The 27444-nt window shown below is 41.0% G+C and overlaps 2 protein-coding genes across 10 annotated transcripts in view; one reads left to right on the top strand and one right to left on the bottom strand.

Annotated features, from left to right (window-relative positions):
- Positions 1–25879, top strand: part of LDAH (lipid droplet associated hydrolase) — a 154095-nt gene extending 128216 nt beyond the window's left edge. For 5 of the 6 annotated variants that reach the window (XM_033936414.1, XM_033936416.1, XM_033936412.1 and 2 more), the window contains 2 exons: positions 17408–17490; positions 24778–25879. In XM_033936414.1, coding sequence (XP_033792305.1) covers positions 17408–17490; positions 24778–24969 — 275 coding nt within the window. In that variant the 3' untranslated portion in view covers positions 24970–25879. Of the gene's footprint in view, positions 1–17407; positions 17491–23508; positions 23592–24777 lie in introns of all 6 variants that reach the window. The other variant, XM_033936417.1, reaches the window with a different exon arrangement.
- The window catches only part of GDF7 (growth differentiation factor 7), a 201138-nt gene that overhangs the window by 96084 nt on the left and 77610 nt on the right, over positions 1–27444 (bottom strand). The window contains exon 4 of one of the 4 annotated variants that reach the window (XM_033936408.1): positions 323–2225. The exons of 1 other annotated variant lie outside the window; for it this stretch is intronic. The gene's annotated coding sequence lies outside the window, so the exon portion shown is untranslated. Of the gene's footprint in view, positions 1–322; positions 2226–23214; positions 24526–27444 lie in introns of those variants that run through there. 2 more of the 4 variants (XM_033936407.1, XM_033936410.1) reach the window with 2 other exon arrangements.

Genomic DNA, 27444 nt, shown 5'->3' with positions numbered 1-27444 from the left:
TTTTGTTGTCTGGTCATTATTCAAATCATATTGGTCCCAGGCTTTGGTTGTCCTCTGATAACTCGCTTGCCAGGGTCTTCTTTCTTCGTTCTAACCATCCATCTCTGTCCTCCCCTTCCGTTTCCCTCCCCTCCCCCGGAGGTCTGGCATCTTTCCTTTTTTTCCCCACAGCTGCAGCGATGGACCCCACCATCCTCAGATCCACCATCAACTACCCTTCATCCAGCATCTCTCCCTCCTTCCCCACCACCCCAGGATCCACCAGCTCTCCCTTTCTCTTCCCAACTACCCTCCTATCCAGTATCTCAGTCCCCCCCCCCACACACACACACACTCATTGTTGCGCCAGTATACTTCATACCAGTGACCTATTTCTGTGATGATAGTTGGCTTTACGGCTTCAGCTGCTCCATATTCACCACCTGAACTTCTTGTGTTCTGTGCTGAAGTAATGATGACATTTGGTGTGATCCTTGGTATTTCACATGAGTACTGTTTTTGGGCCTGCAAGCCAGTTCAAGAACAAGTATGTTATGACTACAATGAAATAACTGTCACATAATTGTTGTGATGTGAAGCTGATTTGGAACTTTATTGCCACCAGCCACGGCAAGGGACCAGTTGATGGTATTGGGGACACACTGAAGTGTATTGCTGCAAACAAGGTTCGTTCACGACAGTACATCATTAATGGTATGGCTGATTTTGTTGCTGCAGTCAAAGACTCATCTATAATGGTGACAAGCATTACAGCAGATCAGGTTGTTCAACGTGAACATGACCTGCACCTTGAAGACGTCTTCAAAGAAGCCAAAGCAATAAAGGGAATATCTGATTTCCATTGTTTTGAATGGCAGAATGAGCTGATTATAACAATATGTCCAAATCTTTACTTCTGTCACATCTTGAGGTAGTTTAGCCAGAGATTCACCAATGACGATCACAGCTGATGTTTTGTTGTGGGGCATGTAATCACTCACAACAACATGTGATATTATTTGATCTCTGAATCAGGAAACAGACGGGTACAAAGTGACTTGTCCTTTGTTCCATTGTGCTGATTGGATTTCGTCCTAAGCAACACAGGTGTAATTCTCTGAGAAATCCATCTGAACTGTAGCAGTCTGAGACATGGGAACTGCAGCTTTTTCTTGTCTTCTTCATATTGCTTGGCTTGCATTCATTTTATGTAACAGTGGTAGAAGAACCTCTGTGACATTGAGGACACATAATCATACAAAGTCTTTGTTGATCCTTTAACTTCACTCTTCACCAGCCTTCCATTTTGCTCTTCCCATTTTTTTCCATTTTGCTTCTTTTTCTGTGTCCTGATTGGATATTGGGTACTTTGCTTGAAACCCACACATTATGATCACAACGGCCAAACTAGCACAAGTCTTCTTCGGGGTTTGCAAAGCAGGATGTGGCAAAGTCCTTGTAATATGATGGAATTGATGGCTCGACAATATGCAGCGCGGACAATGCAATCATAAAATTTTCATGGTACACACAGGTGCAGACATTTGATGGCATCTGTGAACTCAGCAGGATGCGTTGTGGACATAAAGAGGTAAACTTGCTCAGTCCAACCTTGATTCCAGGCTTCTCTTCTTTGAAAATAGCATAAGCTTCCTTCAAACACATGCTCATGTGCTGCTTTTGGAATTTTTTCTTTCCTGTTTCAGTTCGAACTGTGATTATATCCCGCTTCCCTGGAGCCATTCTGCTTATGTCATCACACACACAAAAAATTGTGTTACACACTGAACTGTTTCATCTGGTATCCCATCTGATCTTGATTTTCTGCCCTGTGGTGTTAACTTCTGTTGCACCAAATTCAGTTGACAATTTCCTCACTACTGCACATCTTTTCCTGGGGCTTGATGGCAGCGTACGTCTAACACAATTAAGTGCTCGTGCAAATGAGTGTGCAGCACTGTACGCTGCAACAGGTCTGGTTGAGGCCTGAACTGCCTTCAAAGAAAGAGCCTTTTCTCTTTTTCTGCTTCTGCATCTTATTTGTCTCTCACTCTGTCTTTTTCCCTTCTCCCATCCACTTGTTTGCTTTTCTCCTCGTGTGTTAACCTTTTCAGCTTCTGTTGCTTTTTCATGTTGAAGCTTCTGCTGTACTGAGCATTCTTGGCTTTATATTGCTCATAGGTTCCTTCATATCTAAGCCTGAGTCTTCTTTTCCTCTGTCTTTCTGCAGCTGACACTGGGGGCATCTAAAAATAACCAACAGAGAAGGTTTTTGTATAAGCCACAAAGAAGAGATTTTAAATCATCGTGACTCGCGTAACAGGACGTGTAAAAAAGCGTGACTCACGGGACATGATTTTAAACTGATTTTACTGTTATGTTAAAGAACATAAATTAAACAATGTTTATTTTTCATGTATGCCTACATCATTTAGTCTTATACACACATAACAGAAATTATGCCAAAATTCCTGTTATTACCTACAAAACAAAATAATATTTACTTTGTGACTCGCATGACACCATATACGAGACTGTTTTCACACACAATTTTTCCTTTGCTATGTGAAAATTAAAACTGATATATCAGTTACGGTAATAGTAGCACATCACTTGTGCATGATGCAATATTGCATCATTCTGGTTTATCTAGCTCTTTGCTAGGCCTGTCACCAGCGCTAAAACTTGTAAATTAGTAAGGGGCATTTTTCTCCCATGAAATAAGCAGCATAGCAGCAACAAATTTTAAAGATAATACTAGTTTCTCAAAGGGGGACTATTACTGATTCAGAAAAATGCTAATATTGGCAAAAAGCATAATGGTTTTTTTTTATGTCAAGTGTGACTGTAGTGTAGAATGTTGAAATTCTCTTTGAGGAGCTAGGCAAGCTTATACCCAGTGTGACAGTTCGCCATCCTAAGACCTTACATGCCAGCAGACCTCAGGGTCCTAGAGGGTATGTGATGGATATTTGAGATCTCATCCATGCTAAGGAGCTATCTCTGCTCAGAGATGTTATCAAATGTCTAGACAGAGGTTTGGTAGTGCCAGAAGACCACAAGCCTCTGGGTCTCATGCAGCAGCAGTCCCCAGGAAAGCTCAATGATGCCAGACTCCTGGCCGAGCCTCCGCAGATAGGCGGCAGACTATTGGCTTTCTGGGAATCTTGGATTCAGATCTGCTTGTACCGCTAGGTCCTGGATATTATTTGAGAGGGGTGCAAGATCAAGTTCTGTCATCCACTGCCAGACATATTTGTAGTCACTAAAGCTGGATGACCAGAAAAAGCAGTCAGGGTCCATGTTACAGGGAAAATGTTCCTTGATATTTGAGCCATACATAGAGGCTGTGCCAAGTAAAGATTCGGGCTTAGGCAGATGTCCATATATTTCATAGGGCCCAACAAAGGCTCCAACAACTGGAAACCAATTCTGGACCTGAAGTTGATAAATGTGGCATTGAAAGTTCCTCTCTTTTGCTTGCACATTGTGTGGTCAGTCATTGCAGCAGAGGCACTGGGAAAATTCCTAGCCCCTTGGCATTGGTTAGAGGCCTACCTTCACATTCCCATTTTCCAGCCCATAGGAAGTACTTTGAGATTCCATGTCCTGGAAAAACACTTCCAGTTCTCTTCCCTGCCTTTCAGTCAGGCCACAGCACCTCGCACCCTCTCCTAGGTAATGGTAGTGGTGGCAACGCACCTGCAGAAAGCAAGTATATAGGTACATCTGTACTTGAACGATTTGCAGAGCAGGTCCCAGTCTAAATCAGAAGAAGAGGAAGTGGTGACATTAGTGGTCCGCCTCTTACAAAACCTGGGTTGGATAGTCAAATTCAAGAATCACTTAGAACTGACTCAATGCCTGAGTACTTAGGAGTCGGGTTCAAAAAGGTAGAGGACCATGTCCGGCTCCCAGAGCCATGCCAACAGACGATCAGGGAATAAATTATGAACCGCTTGACAGTGTCATCTCCTAGGACTTGGCACTGCCTCCAGGTTCTGGGGTCCATGGCAGCGACCATAGAGGTAGTCCCTTGGTCAAGGGCACATATGCATCCACTCCATCATTCCCTGCTGTCCCCACAGTCAGTCTCAGTACAGCAACTGCTTCCTTGGATAATGGAACCACGGAAGAGCTTGTGTTGGGGACTCCATCCAGAATTTGGTTCAGAATGTTTTTTTTCTTGGTTTCCTAAATCTAGGGTCCGTTTTATGGAGCAAAAAATACAGTAGTTTGACTGGAAAAGGAAGGTTGGCGATGGGTCAGTAATTAGCACAGTCAAAAGAGTTATTTTTTTAGATTTTTGATGATTGGATAGAGGATAGAGTGTTTCCAATCCGCTGGTAAACTGGTTGAAGTAAGACTCTTATGAATGATTTGAAGGATGTAAGGGCCAAAGATGGAAAATGAATGGCAGAATAGGTTCTGATCTGGATCCCTTGGTGTTAAGGGATTGGATGGTACGTTCGATGTCTTTTGGAGATGGTAAAAAGAAGTTGGAACAGGTGGCAGTTAAGGAGTTGTTATTCACCGCTTCGATGGAAGTGGGATTGACTACTCCAGTGGCAGAGGAGGTGGAAATTTTACATTTGATCTTGTCCCTAATTAAATTGATTTTTATCTGAAAAAAGTTGGCTAGACTTTGAGCCGAGGGAGATTCTTCATTGGAAATGTCCAGTTTATGTTTGAAATGAGTTAAGTTTTTAAGGATAGAGAAAAGAGCCAATGAGTACTTTGCCTTAGAAATGTTCTTTATGGATTTAAGATGGTGTCGAGGATGGACGTCTGAATGGGAGGTAGCGATTTGCTGAGTTTTCTTTTTACTTACTGAAGTGGAACTCTGACCTGCAATGGGAAAAAGAAAGGGGACAGTTCACCCTAACCCTCCGATGTCCGCAGCAAAAAACTCAGCTGACTATTTAGGCTGCCTTTGCTCGCTCAGGCGTGGAGACCCACTCTACTTCAGAGGTGAGCCCAGAATTTTCGGGAGACCTTGGCGCTGGAGCTGCCTGGACGATTCTGAGCCCGGAGTAGAGGTCAACTCTTCCCCAACCCTGAAGTCTGATAGTGCAGGGAGCTGCAGGAGCCTAGCAGCCAGACGAGGGGAATTTGGACTCCTGCAGAGGAGGGACGCCAATACTGGAAACTCTGCAGGAAGGTGTTGGTGTGGAAGCTCAACTAACCCCCACCACCAGTGAAGCAGAGGTGAGAGGAACTTCTAGAGGGAGCAACATTTGTTTTGGGGAGTTGAAAAGACCAGAAAAGATTGATATGGAAGCGCTGTGGCAGGTCATATCTGTAATGGATGCCAACCTTAAATTGAAACTGATTATGAAACTATCTATTCTAAGGTAGAACAGCAAGGATTGCAACTATCTAAATTAAGTGAGAAATTTGAGAAACAAGAAGAAAATTCACTCAGGAAAAATAATTTAAGATTTCTAAATTTCCTAAATGCCCCATCATCTCTCCAGTGGAGATGGTGAGAAAATACTTCCGAGAAATCCTAGCCATCCCATTGGAAAATTTACCTCAAATTGTTAGGGCTTATTACCTGGAAATGAGGAGACCTCAAGGGGAATCGACTCCTAAGGAAAAATCTAAAGACAATGTTGATTTATCTTTATTTCTATAAAGTTCTCTTGAGGAGGTTACAGATAGAACCACTCTTTTGTCGATTCTAGCCTTGGAAAGTGATAGGGAATATGTTTTACGTCTATATTTCCGTCATATAAATGACAAATTTTGGGGCTCAAATGTTAAAGAGTTTTTCCAGATTTAGTTCAGAAAACCCAGAGGTGTAGAAAGGAGTTCTTGGCCTTGCAGCCTAGAATCCTGGCCCTTGGGGCTACTTTTTTGTCAAAATTTCCAGCAAAATGTCTTATTTCTTATCAAAAAAAAAATTTGCTCTTTTTTGAGCCTATTAGATTTTTTTAGGACCAAAAGAATGGGTTGGTTTCTTAGTTCATTGATGAATGACCTATCGGCTGTAGGGTAGATAATCAGAGCCATTAATCTAATTTTGAATATTTTGTTCAGTTTATTGAAATGTATTTCCTTTATTGAATCTAATATTTGTGGACTAAATAGCTGATTGTATTTCTAATATACACTTTGGTGTATTTATTTGTTAACTTTTTCTTTTTGTATATTCCGATCCTTTGTCAAGATTGTTATGCTTGATGAAAATGCAAAAGGGTATAAATAAAAAATTTTTAAAAAGAAATGTTCTTTATGTAGTATTTTTTTCTTTTCTGCATTTAGTGTTTGACGGTAATGTTGTGAATGCTCCTTGTATTTATTAAAATTGGTTTGAGTGAGATTAGAACACCATCTGCATTCTAGGGAATGCAATTGTCGTTTAAGAAGAAGTAAAGACGAGTTGAACCAAGGATTAAGCTGTGTTTTAGAGGAAATAGTTCAAGTAACAATTGGTGCTAAGGTGTCTAAGAGGGAACGACAGGCAATGTTCCAGATTCTTAATTGTTCGTTTGAGTCTGTAGTTGCAAAGTCCTCATATTCGATGGAGAATAGAGAAAGAGTTAAAGACTCATTGAGATTATGAAAATCTCTTGAAGAGACAGTTTTAGGTGTTTCGAAGGCAGATGGAGATGACTGTAAGGTTTAGGATGAGAAGATAAAACTATGGTCAGACCAGGGGACCCGATATATGTCTGACTTAGAAAAGTGTGAGTTCTGGAGAATGGGAGCGACGATCATATCCAGTGTGTGACCCTTTGAATGAGTTGGGCCAGAAATTAGAGGGGCAAAGTTAAGATTATGTAGGTGGGTTAGAAAATTAGAAGTTAAGGGATTGCTTAGGTCGTCAAAATGGATATTGACATCACCAATTGTAAGAATGTAGAAAATCACCCAGAAATGAAGGATAAGGCTTGAGTGACAACAGTCTGACTAATAGGAGGAAGGATATACAGCAGCAGTAGGTCGATAGTTGGACTAGTGTTAATTTTAAGTTGTATATATTAGATGGGACATTTGGCTAGAGATGTATCGACGGTCATGGTAAGTGAGGATTTGAAAACAACTGCGAGACCTCCCCCCTTCTTACCTGAACGGTGGTTGAAGCAGTAGTTGTAACCTGGGGGACTGGAAAAGGTTAAGTAGGCCTCATCTCCTTTGCTTAGCTAGGTTTCCACCACGCAGAGGAGATCCAGAGAGTAGTTGGTTATAAGATCCTTAAGGATGTGATGCTTAGTGTGTAATGATCTGGCATTGATGAGGCCTATATTTAAGGACTTTTGCATGGAAACAACTAAGTTAGAAGGGTAAAGAGTGGCTGGATTTGCTTTAGCAAGGGGTCAGTGGCCCCAGAAGACCGGAATCTGGGAGGATCGGAGTTCCATGGGGTAGTGGTGTGTTTCAAGCTCTTCGATGGTCAGAATTTTTTTTTCAGTATTATTGGTACCTAACCATATAGATTGCCACCATAGTGATGGATCAATATTGTGCTTTTTAATACAATCCCAAGAGTCCAAAAAGTATATATTTAATCTCATTATGTGTGCAATGTTCTTCTCAAACATTTAAAAGCCTTGGGTGGCAATTCTATAAGTGTCCCAATGACACTTGCTGAGCGCCAATTCTACAATGACATCTGGGCACCAATATGCCATTATTGAATACTAGTGTAACCCACAATCAGTGTGCCTAATATTTATTCAGCATCAATTATGCCTACCATTGACATGGCATAATTGATACATACGTTCAAAAAGAGCACTCTCTAATTTATAGAATTCCATAAGTTGAACATGTAATTGGAAGACTTTCCCTTGCTCCACTTACATATATGCCCCCTTTGCATTTGTACACCATAATATTAAAACAGGCCTGGGACAACCATTCCCACAGTCCTCAGAGCACACCTAGTCCCATCAGGTTTTCAGAATATACACAATGAATATTCATGAGCTAGGTTTGCATAATTTGTGGCAGTTTGCTCATCCATTGATAAACTTCCAAAATTGGCAAAAATAAAGGATATATATGGTTTAATGAATTTCATATACCACAATGAAAATGGTAAAAGGAATGGGATGACTTCCCTATGAGGAAAGGCTAAAGTGGCTAGGGCTCTTCAGCTTGGAGAAGAGACGGCTCAGCGGTGATACAATAGAGGTCTATAAAATACTGAGTGTAGTGGAAAGGGTAGATATGAATTACTTGTTCACTCTTTCTGTGATGAAGCTACTATGTTGTAGATTTAAAAAAAACCAAAAAAAAAATATTTTTTCACACAATGTGTAATTAAACTCTGGAATTCGTTGCCAGAGAATGTGGTGAGATCAGTTAGCTTAGCGGGATTTTAAAAAGAGTTGGATAATTTCCTAAAAGAGAAGTCCATAGGCCATTATTGAGATGGCTTGGGGAAATTCACTGCTTATTCCTAGGATAAGCAGCAAAAAATCTGTTTTACTACTTGAGATCTAGCTAGTTACTTGTGATTTGGATATTTTGGTGAGAAAAATGTCCATCTGCCACTTTTGGGATATTTTTATGTTTTGAAAATGAGCTTCTTAGTCACCTAACGCCTACTCCAGTAGTCTTAAATCTAGTTTAAAAGAGTGAAAATACAATGTTCTAGGTCAGGACTACTCAATTCCAGTCTTTAAGGTTCACAGGCAGGCCATGTTTTCAGGAAATCCACAATGAATATGTAGGAGAGAGATTTGCATACTAAGGAGGCAGTGCATGCAAATCTCTCTCATGCAATTCGTTGTGGATATCCTAAAAACCTGACTTGCCTGTGAACCTCAAGGATCGGAATTGAGTAACACCGTTCTAGGGGCTTGAGCTTTATCTACATGCATATTAAAAACCTTCAAGAATAATCAGATTTGGAAATGGAACAACTAATTCAGCAATAGCTTGGTAAATAGACTCCCACACTGAAACAGTTAGCCCTGGGAGACAATAAAAAATTGCTATATGAAAAGGATCCTTAGCCCCTACTTCTGATACAATAATGTGGATGAAGGAACTTCTACAATTGCAAAGTCTTCAGAGAACAAAATAGCCATGTATAATAATGAGTTGTGAAGCATGCTAACGAGTTCTCAATAGCTTATTAAGCAAAATGAATGTTGAAAGTAGATATCTCCAGAGGAGTGGTACTGGCTTCCCAGTGGGAGAATCAGGATGCTAATATGTGAGCCGAGAGCGAGTTCAAGAAGCTGGCTTGGTGAAATAATCACACCCACACCCACACCTTGAATGCATTCAAAAAAAATAATCAGCCCCCTTCACCCAACTTCACCTTAATCCCTTATGCAAACTGCAAGCACCCCTATGTACCCATTCCATCCCTACTGCCTTGCAAAACTTGTAAGTCCTCCGATTAGCTGTCCCCTGAATGGGAGCACTCTGAATTTGAAGATCAGAAGGGATCTTCCACCTGTAGTCACTGTCAGGTTGAGCTCTCCAGTGCTGGTATCTGCCAGGACTTAGCATCCCAAAACCTAGAGGTCATGTTGGGATGTCAGAAACAGTGATATCCAGCCTTCTTGGTAAGACACACTAACATGCAATGGTAAGAGACCAGAATTTCACCCTAGTAAAACTCCCAGAAGCAGAGCCACTTGTAGTCTAGCAGCAGAACCTCACAATCAGGGAACAGACTTCTCTTAGTTTCCTGGGATGTGTCTCACATGACCACATGACTCTGTCCACTGTCAGCTCTGCATAAATTCTCTTCTGAATGGTGTGGTATCTACTCTATTTTCCTGTGCACTTTTTGAAGTTAGTTGGGCTTGTACAATTTCTACTCTATTTGCTGCACAATTACTTCCAGCAGATTATTCAATAGTCAAACCCACCTTTTTTATATAGCCTTCAATCCATAACCCTACTCCCCACTGCCCACCAACCTAGCCAGCAGATTAACCTTTTCCACTTAACTGTATTCATGACATCCTGTTTGTCTTGTCTGTTTAAATTGTAAGCTCTTTCGAGCAGGGACTGCCTTCTTTGTGATTCTGCACGGCGCTGCATATGTCTGGTAGTGCTATAGAAATAATTAATTGTAGTAGTAGTAAGGGATGAGAGCTGGGTATGGGATGCATATTTAAAATGTAGATTATGTCATATATTATATTTAAAGTTGGTAGGGAGAAAGAAGTACAAATTTAGACAAGAAGTATACACAATTTCACAAATATGCTGTACAGTAATGTTCTTTAGAAAATAGAATTGCATATAATAGGAGAATAGGCAGTGTAGCAGAACTTTTTTACAAAGAAAGAATAAGTGTCTTGTTTAAAATAGAACATCATTTCTTCATATTTAAGTATTTTTTCCTACTTACCAAGTACCCTCCAGGGAGGTGCATACATGGATCTTATGACCCGTATGGTGTGGGTTGTTGAAAGAACATTTGGAAAACTATCCAAAATACATTTACGAGCATTTCTAGGCAATCACATGCCTAATACCAATCTAATATCCATGTACTTCATTTATTTTTTCTGTTAAAGTACAAAGCATGTCAGCAGACTTCTATTATCTAATACATTTTGTCCTATGTACTTGTTTATTAATTGATTTTTCTCATTTTTTTATTTCCCCTATTAGCATCTCTAATTAAACATTTTTTTAATGTACAATTTTATTAAATTTTTCCAAAAGTGTCAATTTACAAACACATGGCAAGAGACAAAGAAGAGTGGCCAAATCCAGCATGGGAGATTGGAGCGCGATGCCAGACAGACTTAGACCTAGATTCACTAATCTTCCTTTCTGTGTCCGATCCGTGGGCGATTGCGGCAGGCCAACAAATTAATTAAAGGCCAGCATGCAAATGGGAGCAATTGGAGGAACACCCCCCCTCCGACCACACGGATCGCTAGTGAGTGATCCTGAAGCATGCACATACCATCTTCTTTGTCTGTAGATGGTCTGCGCATGCTTACAGAGCTGCGAGCTTTTTTCCGTTTTTATATACTTCGCGAGCCCATGGTTTTAACCTGCTTTAAATCTGCGGGTTAAAACCACAGGCTCGCACTGTGGGAAGGGCAAGCAAGTCAGGGCTGAGCAGAGCAGGCGAGTCGGAAAGGACCTTAATGACTGGTCCCCACCAGTCACTCCTATTTCGATCGGCCAGCCCAGTCGGTGTCCCTGGAAAAGTTTAGTGAATCGTGTCCTTCCTACTTTGCATGCCATTTACCCTCATTTGCATGCGCGGATTGGAATCGGATTGGCCATGAGGTTAGTGAATTGGATCGGGGTCGCAAACCGATTGGTATACAATCGGTCTGCTTAGTGAATCTAGCCCTTAGACAGTCTGTGTTCTGCACGTGACGATAGACCAGGTAGTGGTTCAATAGCTTCAGTATGTTGATCATTTTATTGTCACATACTACAAGTGAGGGAACTATGCGGCTTAGGAGAGAGGGGAAGGCATCTTGACTAGTAAGTTGAGTACTATCAACAGTACATCACATATCATCCCCCATCATGGTTGACGTGGTGACTTCACAGCCAGCATTTAAACGTGGGTGATCTGGGCCTACACAGTGTGGTGGGCGAGGCCCTAGTCATTTTGTTGGGCAGACTCGAGGGTCTTTTTCTGCCGTCACTTACTGCCCTGGAGTACACTCTCAGATCCATCCCATCCCCTCTAATTTAACTTCCTATTTGATGAGATGAATCAGAGATAGAGCTCTGGGGAAGGCCGCAAACAGCCTAGAAGGATTGCTGCACTGTCACTGCTCTATAGGTGATGATTTTGAAAGTACACAAAGGGTGTGGGTATTGACATATTGAACCTGCGGGCTGGTGGAACAATGGGAGGGGAAGGAGAGAGGGAGCAATTTTGGACCACAGAGGTGGAAGGGAAGGAGAGTTGCTAGCTCAGGTGAGGATTGGATAGGAGCCTCTGTTTATGTTTAGATGATAGAATTTTTGTCCATTTTTAGGTTTAAAACTGCCCTTATCTTATGCATGGGATCGACTTGTATTCAAGTATACATGATAGTTGTATCAGTCTTACTCAAAGAAAGCATCTTAGTTCATCCTGTTTGGATGATTGGTTAATAAGAGTAAAATCCTTCAAAGAGAATAAGTTTGTCACAGCATGGATGGTACAGCTGTTACAGGAATTAACATGGGTAGTCAACTTTTTCAATAGCAGCCTTATGTTGTTGTAGTCACTGAAGTATCTATCCGGGGCCAGCTTTGACACCAGACAGGGCAAAGTGTTTCTTCCCTTTATCATTTTGGTTGCTCTTCTTTGAACCTTTGAATTAAGATTTGGAGTGCTGATTGATGGAATAGATGTTCAATGGAGTGGATCATTTTCAATTTGAAGAAGCTTCGCTTGATAATGGAAGAGATAGGTTTGAAAACTGAGGGCATTGTCTATTTTAACATCTAAAATTTTGAGGGAGAAGATAATCCTGAGTGTGTAGAGAGGTATGCATTTGTATTTCATTTTTTTTCTTCTTTCACTTTATTTTGTTCATTTAAAATGAAGTAAAACAGGGATAAAAAGGAAAAACCAAACCAAAGTGTCTGATCCAGATTCTTGCCCTTCCTCCCCTCCTACCCACCCACAAGATCAGAATTAATTGCCCTTTGGCTCCCAGGATTCATTCTAATCCCTCCACCACATCCTTAGCCTATCACTGGATATAGATTGGGTAGGAGACATCTCCAATTACTCCTGCCCAAGTCCTGCTGTTCTTTGTCATCTTGGGTTAGGGAATTTTATGCATTCTTTAAGCAAAATATTGCAAAGCTCTAATATGACATTTAGCTGCTTCCAAACTAGACATCCTGAGAATGGCCTTTCTATGTCTTGCAGTTATGACAATCTTCCAGCTGGGGTTTGTACCAATTGGCTTGCAGATGGGGAACTTGAGCTATTCATAGATTTGTTTGGAAGAGATTTGAACCACTCTAGAGAGCTCAAAGATAATATCTTGCTGAGACAATTATAATTTAAATGCTACAAAAACCTTACATTCACTCAGTTAAGGCTTTTAAAGAAGATATCGCAGATTCCTGTGCTATCGTAAAATTTGCTAGGTTTGCATTTATCACTATAGCAAATCAAGGCAGATTACAATAAACTAAAATAAATTAGTGAAAAAGAAATCCAAAATTCAATAGAAAAGTGTCAGCAATCAACAAGAGTTTATTAGACACTAATATTACTCATATACTGTATATTAGCAATACAGTCTGGTTGTGTGTCTCCTAAAGCACTTGTTTAGATTACATCTGGGCCTGTCCTATGCTATCCATTTTTTTTGAATTAAGTTATTTAATGCCTTAAGCAGCAAGGATTGTCCCCCAAATCCTTTCTGCTTTTCAATTTTGAGAAAACATTCACTTCAGCTAATAAAAACCAGGCTTTATTCTGATTGAAGCTCTTCCCCCAAATACACCTTTGTGGTATATTAAGCTATACTGTGTGATAATGTATACTGCAACAACTGTGCAATACTGGCCCATATAATAAGCAATTTTTCAGCATACTTGGGAATCAATGTCGCTACCCATGAAATATAAATCCAAGTTTTATGAAATATTTTTTTATCTGCTACAGAAAAAGAAAGCTGAACTACCATGGGGTTCATTTTCTTAAAAGAAAAACATCCAAAAAAGGGCCATAAAGGGGCAGATAGAGGTTTTTCTCACCAAACCCTTCGAATTCGCTATTTTCAAAACCTATTGATGGATTTTTATGTTCATCTGAAGTTCATCTAAATCTCAAGTTCATCTAAATCTTAAGGTGTCCATATATGAAGCTAAAAAATCCCAGACGCATGGCCCAGCCCCACCCAGTTCCACTTCAAACCCTGCCCTGTTCTGCCCCCAGCCCTCCCCCATACAGCCTCATCTCTTCTTTCCTGCCAGGTCTGGAGGGCTTCCAAGCATACGCAGATGTGTGTGACATTATCCGCACATGCTCAGAGGCCCTTGAAATTCAGCGGGGCTTTCCAAAACCCAGCCAAACTATAGGTTTTGGAAAGTCCATCCGGGCACCTGGACATGTCCAAGTTTTCCCAAGACATCTGGTGACCCTAGGCATGATAAATGCGTGATGTGGGCATTCTTATGACTTGGAATTTTTTTGCCGTAATCAAACATTTATGAATAAGTCTAGGGCACAGTTTGGATGTTTGGGGCTTGATCTAATTTAATAAAGAATAAGTGCCAAAAAGGGTGCCCAAACTGGCCAAATGACCACTGGAGAGATGTGAGTATGACCCTACACACTCCCCAAGTGGTCACTGAATCCCTCCTACCTCCCAAAAAATGTAAATGAAACAGTATTTCCAGTGCAATAAGTGAGACATTCTAGACAGATGAGTTATTTCCCCATAGCCGTGTGCTGCAGAAGGAATCCACTCAGGATTTTTCACTCTGCCTCAGCTGTACTTCACTGGGTTCTCTAATTCTACCTACATTTCTTTCCTTCTGCACGCGTGCCTGCAGGTGTGTTTGTTCTGCTCTCCCCTTTTAATTATTTTATTCAGTGTAATTTTGTCCCTTTTTCAGGATTTCTGGTGCTTGGAGTGATTTCAAAGCTCTGCCTGCTTGAGAATACAGAGACTTCAGTCTACAGTTGACAGGTCAATCCCACTGGATACCTGTTAGCCAGCCTGCATAGTTTTCTCTAGAGCTAAGGGCCAACCCTGACGTGGTATCATGTGGTTAAGCAGGGGTCGAGCGCAGTGTCTCACTGTTGGATGCCCTTAGGAGACTCGGCAGTGTCTCACAGAGTGCCAGCTATATCTTCTCACCTGTACCCATCCCGGTGCACATCCATTGGTCCACAGGGGTGGAGGTATAGTCAGGCATAGGAATCTGATTAGCAGCCCAAAGATCAGATTTGCAGAAGCATTCCCAGCATTGTCGCAGTGAAATTTCTCAAAACCAAAAGAAGCTATGGAGATGGATGTTAATGATGTCGACTTTATTTGAAACAATAATTCACAACTTGAGACATTGAAGAAGACCCAACACGGTTCATGTTTCAACCTAAGTGTCTTCCTCAGCAGTCCCAAACTGGATATATTGACCCACACTCGGGAGTAGATTAGTGCTTTCCCTGTAGCGTTACTATGAAGAAAATGAAGAGAAAGTGAAATTTCTCATCCAGCTACTGTATGAGAGCTGAGGCAGGCTGCAGCACAGATCTTCTGACAGGGCACAGTGAGTACACAGGATGACAGCCTGTGAGATGAATCAGGGGAGGTTGGAAAAGTGGAGTTTTTAGTGTTTCTGAAGGTTCCCCAGTGTTCCCCCCTCCTGAAAAATCCTAAAATCACCATTTTTGGAGTTTGGGAAGTGTGAAAAAGATCATGATTTTGGCACAAATATTTTTGATGACAGCCATCTTGAATTTTTAGTGCCAATCCTCAATATCTCAGTAGAAACCCTACAATTTTTCTCCTCTATTCTCCATTCCATGGAATCCTGGATGAAAGATTTCAAGTTAAATCTTAATCCTGATAAAACCAAATTCTTTCTTGCTTAACTATTCAACAAGCTTAAAGAAGATTCAGTGAAATTGAATGGAGTAGAATATCCCATCTTTTCAACAATAAAAATTTTAGGGGGGTCTATCTAGTCCAAGAGCTTACCTTAGATGTTCAAATTAATTCTTTTAGTTAAAAAATGCAGTTTCTTGTTATGGAAGCTTCGGTCAATCAGACAAGTTTCAAGTTTAATTAAAAATTTGATTAAATCGCAATATCATAATTCAAAGTGATGTACAATTTAAAAATAGGGAAAACCAATTACATTCTGATTGAAATAAGACATAGACAAAAACAGACCAATACAGACCTTATTTCACTTTCGATGCATTTAGATTTTTGGTCCAATCCTTAGTTTTATGTACTCTAGACTATTGTAACCTGATATATTTAGCTACAAGTAAAAAAAAACATTGAAAGGATGCAGATCATCCAAATACAGTCATCAGATTGATATTCAACTTAAATAAATTTGATCTTATTTCGGTATACTACCAGTGTTTTACACTGGCTGCAGATTTTTAAGTTTGGTTGCACATGTTATAAGATAATAAATGTTGTGGTTTCGATTTATCTTCCTGATCATTTTAAGTTTGCAGGTACTTTGCATTCTGTATAAGGCCCTAGATTATTTGAATCTCTATCAGTAAAGGGTTGCCAATATAAAAGATTTCTGAATCGAATAATGGCTTATCAGGTGACCTTTTGGGATCATAATTTTGACACATTGATTCTAACATCTGACACATAGTTAAGTTTAGGAAATCATTAAAGACCTACTTATTTGGAAAAGTACTTAAATAGGCTGAATTGTATTTTGCTACAAATGTGCAGTATCTTGGAATTGTGAACCACACAGAACTGTGAGGAAGATGCAGTATATAAATGATTTGTTATATAATGAGCTAAGAACCTGGAAAATGGGGATCAAGTCCCACTCCAGTTCCTTGTGACCCTGGGCCAATTATTTAACCCTCCATAGCCCCTGGTGCAAAAATATAGGGGACTTTTACTAAGCAGCATTAACATGTGGCCTGCAGTAGTCCCAATGTGGATCTTTCCCATGCACTGAGGCCACTTTTATTGCTGCCGGTAAAAGGCATATTTTTCTTTTTGTCCAATAATGACCATGTGCTAATTTCCCCATTAGTGTGTGGCCATTAGCATGTGAACCCCTACCGCCACCTATTTTGTACGTGGTAAGGCTCTGATTTTATAAAGGCCACCTAAAGTTAGGCGCCAATATCAGCACCTAACTTAATTGATTAATAGGCTTAATCAGTGCCAATATTGGCACTCATCACCTCACAATGAGCTTTAATTGGATTTTCATTGAAAGGTGCCCAACTCGAAAAACTTGAATTTATAAGAAGTAGATACCTAGCACAAAGCGTCTATTCTAAAAATGGGTGTGGTTAGGGGGTGGATCGTGGGTGTGTTTTCAAGTTAAGTGCATCTTTGTGAATCTGGTGCTATTAGGCTCCAATATCAGCACCAAACTTTAGGCGAAGAAAATCCTGGCATAAATTGGAGATGCCTAAATGTTAGGATGCTGAGAGCCACCTAAACATGCTTAAGCAACATTAAGCATGATTCTATAATGGGCATCTAAATTTTATAGAATCAGTGCCTATAATGGCGCCTAACTTTAGGCAGACATTATAAAATCAGGCCCTAAGGGCTCACATGTTAACCACATGCACGAGGTGATGTAGCTACACTAATCAATTAGCACAGTACACACCTACTCTCCACCCCCTGCCCCGCACCGGCACTAAAATATATAAATATATCCTGTATCCTATAACCGCATAGCACCATGAATACTATAAATTAGATATATTATAGAAAAGCTGATTGTACTAATATTAAGATCTTAATTGCATTTTATCAATATATATGTTATGTATATTTTGCAGCAAACGCCATGTATATGGGAAGTCAAGAAATGGTAAAAGTAATTGACCGAGATACTTCTACTATCAGGCAAAATTTGAAAAAGGTAATGATAAATGTTCAAATATATACAAAATATACACAGTGAAAGATATCTGTAAACAACGAGGAAAAAGACCTCAAATTCCCCTATGTGTCAAAAAAACAGAGTTTTTGAAAAGACAACTGGTTGGGGGTATAGGTTCTTATCACAGGTCAAAACCTTGAGATATAAAATGTGAAAAAATATTTTTATAATTTTCAATACATAAACTACATTGTGTATCAATATTTGTGTTTGTTTTTTTGTTTTGCTTTTTTAATTGTTTAAGTGAAATATCACCATGAACTTGCTGCTTAGAAAAGACTGCGGTGGAACAACCACAAAACTTTCAGGGCTCCTTTTTACAAAGTCACGTTAACGGTTTAACGTGCGTAATAGCAAGCGCTAATTTGCCAGGCGTGCTAGCTGCTACCACCTCCTCTTGAACAGGCGTTAGTTTTTCGGCTAGCGCGGGGGTTAGCGTGCGCTAAAAAGTTGCATGCGATAAAGCCACTAACGCGGCTTCGTAAAAGGAGCCCTCAGTCTCATAACAATGCTGAGAAAAGGAAAATTACATCAAGCTATAGAACACTTATCTTGAATATGAGATTATAGATTGCTAGACCCAAACCTTTATATTGTTCTCTTTTCTTTAAAAAATTGTATTTCTCCCTATCATCCCATTGTTTCCATGTATGTACTGTCGTGTCATTAATAAATCTGTTGATTGTCCCCCATTTAAATTTTTTAGCTGTTAAACGCTTAGAACAGGGGTGTCCAATGTCGGTCCTCGAGGGCCGCAGTCCAGTCGGGTTTTCAGGATTTCCCCAATGAATATGCATTGAAAGCAGTGCATGCAAATAGATCTCATGCATATTCATTGGGGAAATCCTGAAAACCCGACTGGACTGCGGCCCTCAAGGACCGACATTGGACACCCCTGGCTTAGAATGTATAACTGGCATTTTATCAAAAATTTTAATAAACTTGGAAACTTGGTTTTAAACGGCTGCTAGATGAATACTTGGATGGCCCATATTAGTTAAAACTCCCTGCTTATTATTACTGTGTTGATGTAAAATGTTGTAAATAGTTCCCTCTGCACCACAACACTAGCTTGTGACATTGAATTGTTGTTATGGGATACACGCAGAAGCAAATGACAGTTTGTAAACAGTCTCTGTATCAAAATGGTTTTCACTTCAGAAGACCAAATTCTGATAAAGAATTTGGTACTGCTAAAAGGTTACAGCAGTCAACGATTGTTCAAAGAGTTCCCACAGAAGGGTTGAAACAAAAATGGCCTTGATGTGCCACTATGCAAGATCCAAGCAATGGGCACTGTGGATCGTACGTCAGGCAGCAGATGACTGCACTCGATTCGTACACAAGAGCACACTGACATTGTACACAATCTTGTACTGAGCCAGGAGGACACACCACAAACACACCTAACAACTCATCAAATACCAAGAGAACAGGAATAAGGCAGACAACTGTGATTAGGAGAATGAATGCCAATCTGAAATTAAAGTGTCTTAAAAAGCATCGTGCCCAAGAGTTAACGTTACACTAGAAAATGACAAAGGGAAAAAATTTGGCTCTACCCCTTCCCCGTGATCTCATCCCCGTCCCGTCCCCGCAAACCATCAGATTCCATCTGCACAAACCATCTCCCTTCTGTGTTCCTATTTTCCCCATTTCTAATATCTCCCCTCTTTATCTGTATATTCCTCCTGTGTCTGGCATTGCCCCCCCACATGTGTCCTTATACTATCCCCATGTATCCCCATGTATCTCCCCTTTATGTCTCTGTCCCTATGCCCCCATGCACATAATTTCCCCTCTGTTTCTGTTACCTTCCTGTGTCCAGATTTGCCCTCTTCCTCTTCCACACCAATGTGTCTCTCTCCTCTCCAACCCCATCTAGCTTCTTTCCCTCTTTCACCCCTGCTTCCAGCATCTAGCTCACCTACCTGTCCTCCATTTTCTCTTTCCTGCTGTGGGTTCAATATTTGTCTCTTACTTCGTCCCCTTGGCCCAGCATCTCTTTCCCTTTCACTTCCTCCTTCCTACTGTGAAGGAACACGCGCGGTCACGGATCACATGGTCCAGCAGCCCCCTCTCGCCTGATTGCCACCATCTCACTATCTCCCTCCCTCCTTTCCCCTCACCTTATATGGCAAATTTCATTTTTCTTCTCCCAGCAGCATGCGTTCAACAAGTCGCGTGCAGCTGCTTGTGTTGAATCTTCTCCTCTGATGCAACCAGAAACAGGAAGTTGCTTCAGAGGAGAAGATTCAACTCAAGCAGTCGCGCACGTGACTTGTTGAAAATGTGCCACTTGGAGAAATAAAATGAAATTCACCACATAAGGTGAGAGGGAGGGAGATGGCGGCGATCAGGCAGGGGGGGGGCTACTGAACCGCACGATCGGTAACCACACGCATTCCCTTACTTCACGATGGAGACAAGACCATTCACTGCTCCATGGGGCGGTGAATAGCCTTGTCTCCATTCCCCCAGTGATCACTATTTTTCTCTCCCCGTTTCGGCAGGTTACCTGAGGCTACCTGCAGCTAGCCATGGGTAACAGCCACCATGTCATTCTCTACTGTACATGACAAAAATCATGCCTGGAACGACGCAAGCAACTTTTCACCAAATGCCCAAAGCACAATGTCAGCTTCATTTGGTTTTCAAATGAAAAGATATTTGCAGTAGTTCCATTGATTCACACGGAATGATCACCTGTACATGCCTTTAACAACACTGAAGTGTGAGGTTAATACCAAATGCCTACTACAGATCTGCCCGACCTTCAGCCATTCAAGTCATGGTCTTGGTCACAATCTCAAAAGTTGGATTCACAGATCTGTTCTTCATCGATCCTGGGGTTAAGATCAACAACGCATACTACAGGGATGTCCTCTTGACACAGAAGTTGTTGCCAGTGATCCGTCGCATGTTGGGAGACTACTTTATCTTCCAGCAGGACAATGCCCCAGCACATCTGGCAAAGAACACCATAGGTCTGCTACATCGGGAGACCCCTGACTTCATTGGTCCAGACCACTGGCCTGCAAATTCACCAGACCTAAACCCAGTTGACTACTAGATCTGGGGATTGATACAGGAATGCATCTACCAGACAGCGATATCCGACATTGAAGACCTTAAGCCACATGTGTCAAACACAAGGCCCGCGGGCCAAATCCGGCCCGCCAGGCCTTGCAATGTGGCCCACACCGCGCTGTCATCACTGCACGCCGCTGCGTTCCATCACAATGACACGCGGTGACATAGGAGGCTTGTGATCTCGCCGGCCGTACTTGCTATCTATCTCCCCCCATCGACCGCCCCCCCAAGAACCTCCGACCGCCCCCCCAGCCGACCCGCGACCCCCCTGGCCGACCCCCACGACACCCCCACCCCCCTTCCCCGTACCTTTCTGTAGTTGGCCGGACAGACGGGAGCCAAACCCGCCTGTCCGGCAGGCAGCCAACGACGGAATGAGGCATTTATTGACTGACTTTTTCATTCTAATGCAGATTTCCAATAAACTACATCTTTTACTGCCAATATTGATCCCAAAATGTCCAGGAAAAGAAAAGTTGACGGTGAAGGCAGACAATTTAATGACAAATGGGAAAATGAATACATGTTTGTGCTTAGTGAGGGCAAACCAGTGTGTATATTGTGTTATGAGACAGTGTCGGTGATGAAAGAGTACAATATACGTCGTCATTTTGACACCAAACATAATGTTAAGTATGGCAAATATACTTTGGAAGAAAAGCATAAAATTGTTAAAGAACTAAAAGGCAAACTACAATCACAGCAGCAAATGTTTACAAAGGCTACAGCGAAAAATGATGCTGCAGTGAAAGCAAGCTTTATAGTGGCTGAAGAAATTGCCCGTACTTCAAGGTGTTTTTCAGAGGGTGCCTTTTTGAAGCAATGCATGCTAAAAGTGTGTGAGAAAGTATGCCCAGACCAGATACAGAGTTTTCAAACTGTCAGTTTGTCAAGAAACACCATTGCAGACAGAGTTCAAGAACTCTCAGGAAATCTATCATCACAGCTGGCCGAACAGGCATGCAGTTATCTCGCTTTTTCACTTGCTATCGATGAAAGCACAGACAACACTGATACAGCGCAGCTGTCCATCTTTATACGTGCTACGAAGACTGACCTCTCTGTCACTGAGGAACTTTTGGATGTAGCTGCCATGCATGGGATGACGACTGGTAGAGATATATTTGAGGCTGTGGAGAAATCTATAAATAATTTTAAATTACCCTGGGAAAAGTTGGTGGGGCTAACTACCGATGGCGCACCTTCAATGTGCGGAGAAAAGAAAGGCTTGGTTGGACTAATGAAGGAAAGAATGCAAAAAAGTCACTGCCACACACCCTTGATTACTTATCATTGCATTATCCACCAAGAGGCTATGTGTGGAAAAGTTCTGGACATGAATGACATAATGACCACAGTCATTAAAACTATTAACTTTATAAGGGCACGTGGCCTGAATCATCGCCAGTTCCAGCAGTTTTTACAGGAGGTGGGTGCAGAGCATGGAGACGTGCCATACCACACAGAAGTAAGATGGCTGAGCAAGAGCGCAGTCCTCAAAAGATTTTTTGAGCTCAGAGAACAAATTGCTCTTTTCATGGAAAGTAAAGGAAAGCCCTTGCCTGAACTGTCGGATCCCGCCTGGCTATGTGATTTTGCTATGATGTGTGACATATGCGAGCATCTCGCCCAACTGAATCTGAAGCTGCAGAGACGCAAACAAGTCATCACGAAGATGTCTGACATGATCACAGCATTCCAGCGTAAACTTCAACTATGGAAGTCCCAACTGGAACAGGACAATCTTGCCCACTTTCCCGTTTGTTTGAGTATCTCAACCACTATTTCTGGTACTTTTCCTTGCAGTCGGCTGGCTACCAAAGTTAGCCTTTTACTAAGTGAATTTAAGCGGCGCTTCTCTGACTTTAGAACACAGCACTCAGGCTTTGACATCTTTGCCAATCCTTTTACAGTTGATGTCAACAATGTGCCCCATCACCTTCAGATAGAGATAATCGAGCTTCAGTCTGACAGTGGCCTGAAATCAAGGTTTCAGGATGTTGAAATTGAGGACTTCTACCCTCTACTGCCCCCTGACTCAATGCCAGAGCTCCGACTTCATGCTGCCCGTATTCTATCCATGTTCGGGAGCACCTATCTTTGTGAACAGATGTTTTCAATAATGAATCTGAACAAAAACAAGCACAGATCACGCATTACCGATGACAACCTCCATGCTGTTTTGTGGGTTGCTACAGCCCAAGAAATAAAACCGAACATTGACTCATTGATACGGGGAAAACGGTGTCAGACATCTAGCCAGAAAACAAAACAATGAGCATTTTAGGTACATTCCAATATTACTGTTTTGCTTGATACCAATATTACTGTTTTGCTTGATAGCATGTGAGTTGGTTAACAGCACTGTTAAGGAAAAGATTGTTCCACTCATTTTAAATTCACATTTCTGGTTAACATTGTCAGTTTATGACTGTTCAGTAAACCATTCGGCCCGCGATTTAGGCTGGATTTTAGATTTTGGCCCCTTCTCTGATTGAGTTCGACACCCCTGCCTTAAGCAGTGCATCATCTCTAGGCTGAGCTGAAGCAGAGTGTTGTTGACAAGTCCATAAATTAGTGGCGGCCAAGGCTGAGGGTGTGCTTTCGTGCAAAAGGAGCACACTTTGAACATCTGCTTAATTGAAACATTACTTTTTGACGTTACATTTTTCTACAAGATACTCCATAACATTTTTTGATCTGCTTTTATTCAGTTAACAATTCATTTTCACAAGGTGATGGTGTAGTGCGGTGGGAAATATTTACATTTTATATCAACTTCATTCAGGATACAACGCTCTAAATTTCATAAAGATCAGCCAATTTCTATAGAAGATACAATAAAAAACATTTTGGTGTGGGTTTTTTTCGGTTCATAGTGTACATTAAATTTTTGCCTTATAGGTATTTGTGCTCTTGTGCGTCTCATTTTTATTTTGATGTATATCAAGTATGATCAGGGATTTGAAAATTCCTCCAGGAAAAAGGTGAGCCATCTTTTAAAACAGGAAAATTATTCCATAAGTTATTTTTTTGAGCTAAATTTGAGGACCACAACCCTATTACAATGGGACATTAATGCAAATTGTCTCCTCCTCCCGCCTCTCAATTTTTCAGTCATTCCTTATCCTTAGTTGTCAATCTTGCCCAGCTCCTGCTTATTCCCAGTAATTACTTTCTCACTCAGTTCCCTCCATCTCCTGAAGTCATACTTTGTACCTCCTCCTTCTTTACCAGCAGTCCCTTTCTGTCCCTTGAAATGTCCAACAGTCACTCTTTCTATCTCAATCAAATGGAAAGAGAGAACCATAAAACGTAATGGCAGAGTTTCCTTGTGCTGGTCCCACACTTACTTGAATTCTGATATAATCTTTGTATCTGCCCTATCTACTTTGAGCTTGCTCCATGCATCCATCAGTTTTTCTGTAAAGAAATAGTTTGTTAGATTACTCCCGAGTCTATCCCTCTCTAACCCTCAATCTGTGAGCCCCCCTTCCGAAGTATATTGTCTAAGCAGTGTACATAATTAAAAAGCTAAAATATAAAATTACTTGGGATATCACAATGACAAGGACAGACAAACATGGACAAGGAGAGGCGGGGGAAGAAATATAATATTCAATAGGAAAGAAAGACAATAAAAGGGGGGATTTCCTTGAACAGAAATGTTTTCAAGTTTGATTTAAATTTTGAGAGAGAGGTCCCCCTCCTGAGAATTTATACCTTAGATGTTTTTAAATATTTTTATTATATTGTCCATATGCTCCAGAGGGTTTGTGTTTGGATCTTTAAAACTGTCCCCATATGCTTGATGATTTCCATTAACCATTTTAATAGCTACCCTCTGAATCAACTTGACCTGCTTTGTATCCTTTTGAAGTTGCAGTCTCCATGATTTCACATACTGTATGCATTTGCCACCTGCTAGGAAATAAGGAGCCCATGTCAAATATCCACCATATTCTGTATATTCATTGTTAAATATGTTATGAACCACTTTGCAGCTTTAATGGGAAAAGCAGTCTATATGTTTTGTAAGTAAACAATCAGTGACAACCTGGCTTCCAATACTGCTGCAAGTACAAAACCATTTCACAATTTATAGTTAACTAATTAACATCATGTCTGCCAAATAAGTTCCCAGATTAATACATTACATTTAATATTTTTTAGCTCATTTTTTACTATGGTGCTATAGACAACTGGTGTCCTGTGCAATATTACGAAGAGATGAAGAACACATTTCCAGACGGAGACATCAGGCTATGTGAGAAAGGAATCCAGCACGCCTTTGTCCTAGACTCCAGCAAGGAAATGGCATCCATGATTACAGACTGGCTACAGGATGATTTGTCTAGTTTATAAAAAGCAGGACCAATCAATGAATGATGGAATAATTAAAATGAAATAAGAATGTTTATTATAAAAGTGGACAGGGTTTGCACACATTCAACAAATGTCGTAGACGGTTGTTCATTCACTTTGGTTAGAGTCGGGGAAAGTATACCGAACTACGTTTCTAAATTTAAAAAGAAAGTAAAGAGTTAATAAATGGAAGTGACACAGTTTTGTCAAGTCTAGTCACCATCTAATATTGAATTGGGAACCTGTTTAGAGCAATACTTCTTTGCTGTCTCCTGAAGGCATACCTACGCAGTCGAATTTTCAGGCTTAACACAATAAATATGCATGAGATAAATTTGCATGTAGCAGTCATATTTTATGCAAATCTGTCTCATATATATTGTGATGATCCTGAATACATGACTGGCAAGATGGGGCTGCTAGGGAGAGTTGAGAAGCACTGCACTAATGGACATGTTAGTGCTTTGCTCTCTGAGCCACTGGAGGGCACATCTGAAAGCACTAGGTATGCTGGCAGAACCAGAGGCCATGCTGTCCTGAAAATAAATGATTAAAGATGGAAACTGGCAAATGTTCAGGATCCAAGATTTAAGGTTATTTAAATAAAATAGCAGAGAGTAGGAAAATACAGTACAAACAACAGGTTGAAAAGCAAAGAGAGGCACTCTTTACGCATAAATAAGTTGAGAAGCAAAATGCAAACTCAGCCACAGTACGGTTCCACCATATGCCACTTCCTACGGTAATTCAGAACATTTCAGTTTACCATATCTTCAGGTATATCTATTTATATGTCTTGGCCATTTTTCCTGATTGCTCAAAATGAGTTATAATACAAGAAATAATTCATAGACACTTGTTGAATAAAACCTATCAAAATAAGCCTACATAAATATAACCCCCCCTCCTCCCCCCTTTTTTTTTTTTTTTTTTATTAAGCCGTGGTAGAGGTTTCTACTGCGGCCTGAGCAATGCTCCGACACTGCTCTGACATTCAAAGAATTCCTATGAGCATCAGAGCAGTGTCAAGAGCATTTAGCGTTCCAGGCCAAGGTAGAAACCTCTATTACGGCTTAGTAAAAGAGGGCCAAATCATCACAACAGTTAAAATACAGGTTACTATAAAAAAATAACAACTTAATTTTCTTGATCTCTGTATAGTCTACCTATCAATTTCTGTAGAAATTAAAGCTTTAAGCAACAGGAATTAAAAACCAAATGATTGTTATTTTCTTTTCTTGTTTAACATAATCACTGTGATCTATAACTGCAGAATAGATTCACTAATCCAAGTTCAGGAACCTACAATAATAGAAATGACACAAAATAAATAAAAACAGCAGGCATCTGAAGGATATTAGCCATAATTCTTCTGGGAGCTGTGAAGTGAGCTATAAACTAATGAAAACTCACCTTCTAAAAGCCTTGTAAAAGCCTTCTATGAATAAGGAATTACTGCTTTGATGTACTTATTTCCTAGGATCATTTTATCTGTTGAATTTTAACATCTGGAGCTGAAAGGACCCATTCGCCCGTCCACATCCAGCCCCCTTCCCCACCCATTCCTCCTTCCCACCTTCACAAAATACTGGACACAGAATTAGTGGAAAATATAGGCCGCAGCCCTGTTTTTTTGAATTAACAACTTAATTAAACAAAACCACATAACCATCCAAGCTACCATAAAACAGTCTTTTAACCTTTAATTCCCCAATTCCACGCCATCCTCAGCTAGGGCCTGGAGGTGGCATGACCTCCATCCCCCTTAACATTACCATTACCTGATGCTCACTCTCCTGAGCTCATGTCCTCTTACGGCTCATTACCGGATGAGCCCACCCCCAAAACGCTTGGTAGCTCAGGACACCCCCACTGTGACATCCCTAAGCCTAAGTGCCAACCTAACCACCTATGGGAGGGAAAGCCACCTTACGGAAGTCAGGAACACCTGACCCCCCTGAAGGTCCTAGCTAACATATACCCCCACACACACACACACACACACACTCGACACACACTCGAGCCTTCAGGCCTTAACCAACCAAGAGTTTTGATTGGTCAAGGCAGGAAGAGACCCCCTTCCCCTTCCTCTCCTTTATTCCCTATTCTACCTGCCTAGTCCCAACAGGTGACTAGCAGGTCCTCCAGCCTAGTATTAAATTTTGACCATCGAGATGAGCATGTGTAGCTGGAAGGACCCATTCGCCCGTCCACATCCAACCCTCCTTCCCCACCCATTCTTCCCTTCCCACATTCACAAAATACTGGATACAGAATTAGTGGAAAATATAGGCACAGCCCTGTTTATTGGAATTAACAACATAACAATTAAACAAAACCACATAACCATCCGAGCTACTATAAAACAATCTTTTAACCTTTAATTCCCCAATTCCCCCCTTATCATTACCATTCCCTGATGCTCGCTCCCCTGAGCTCACATCATCTTACGGCTCATTGCTGGATGAGCCCACC

This window comes from Geotrypetes seraphini, chromosome 3, assembly GCF_902459505.1.
Source record: "Geotrypetes seraphini chromosome 3, aGeoSer1.1, whole genome shotgun sequence".
Taxonomy (NCBI): Eukaryota; Metazoa; Chordata; class Amphibia; order Gymnophiona; family Dermophiidae; genus Geotrypetes; species Geotrypetes seraphini.
This window is presented reverse-complemented; position numbering and strand designations above follow the sequence as displayed.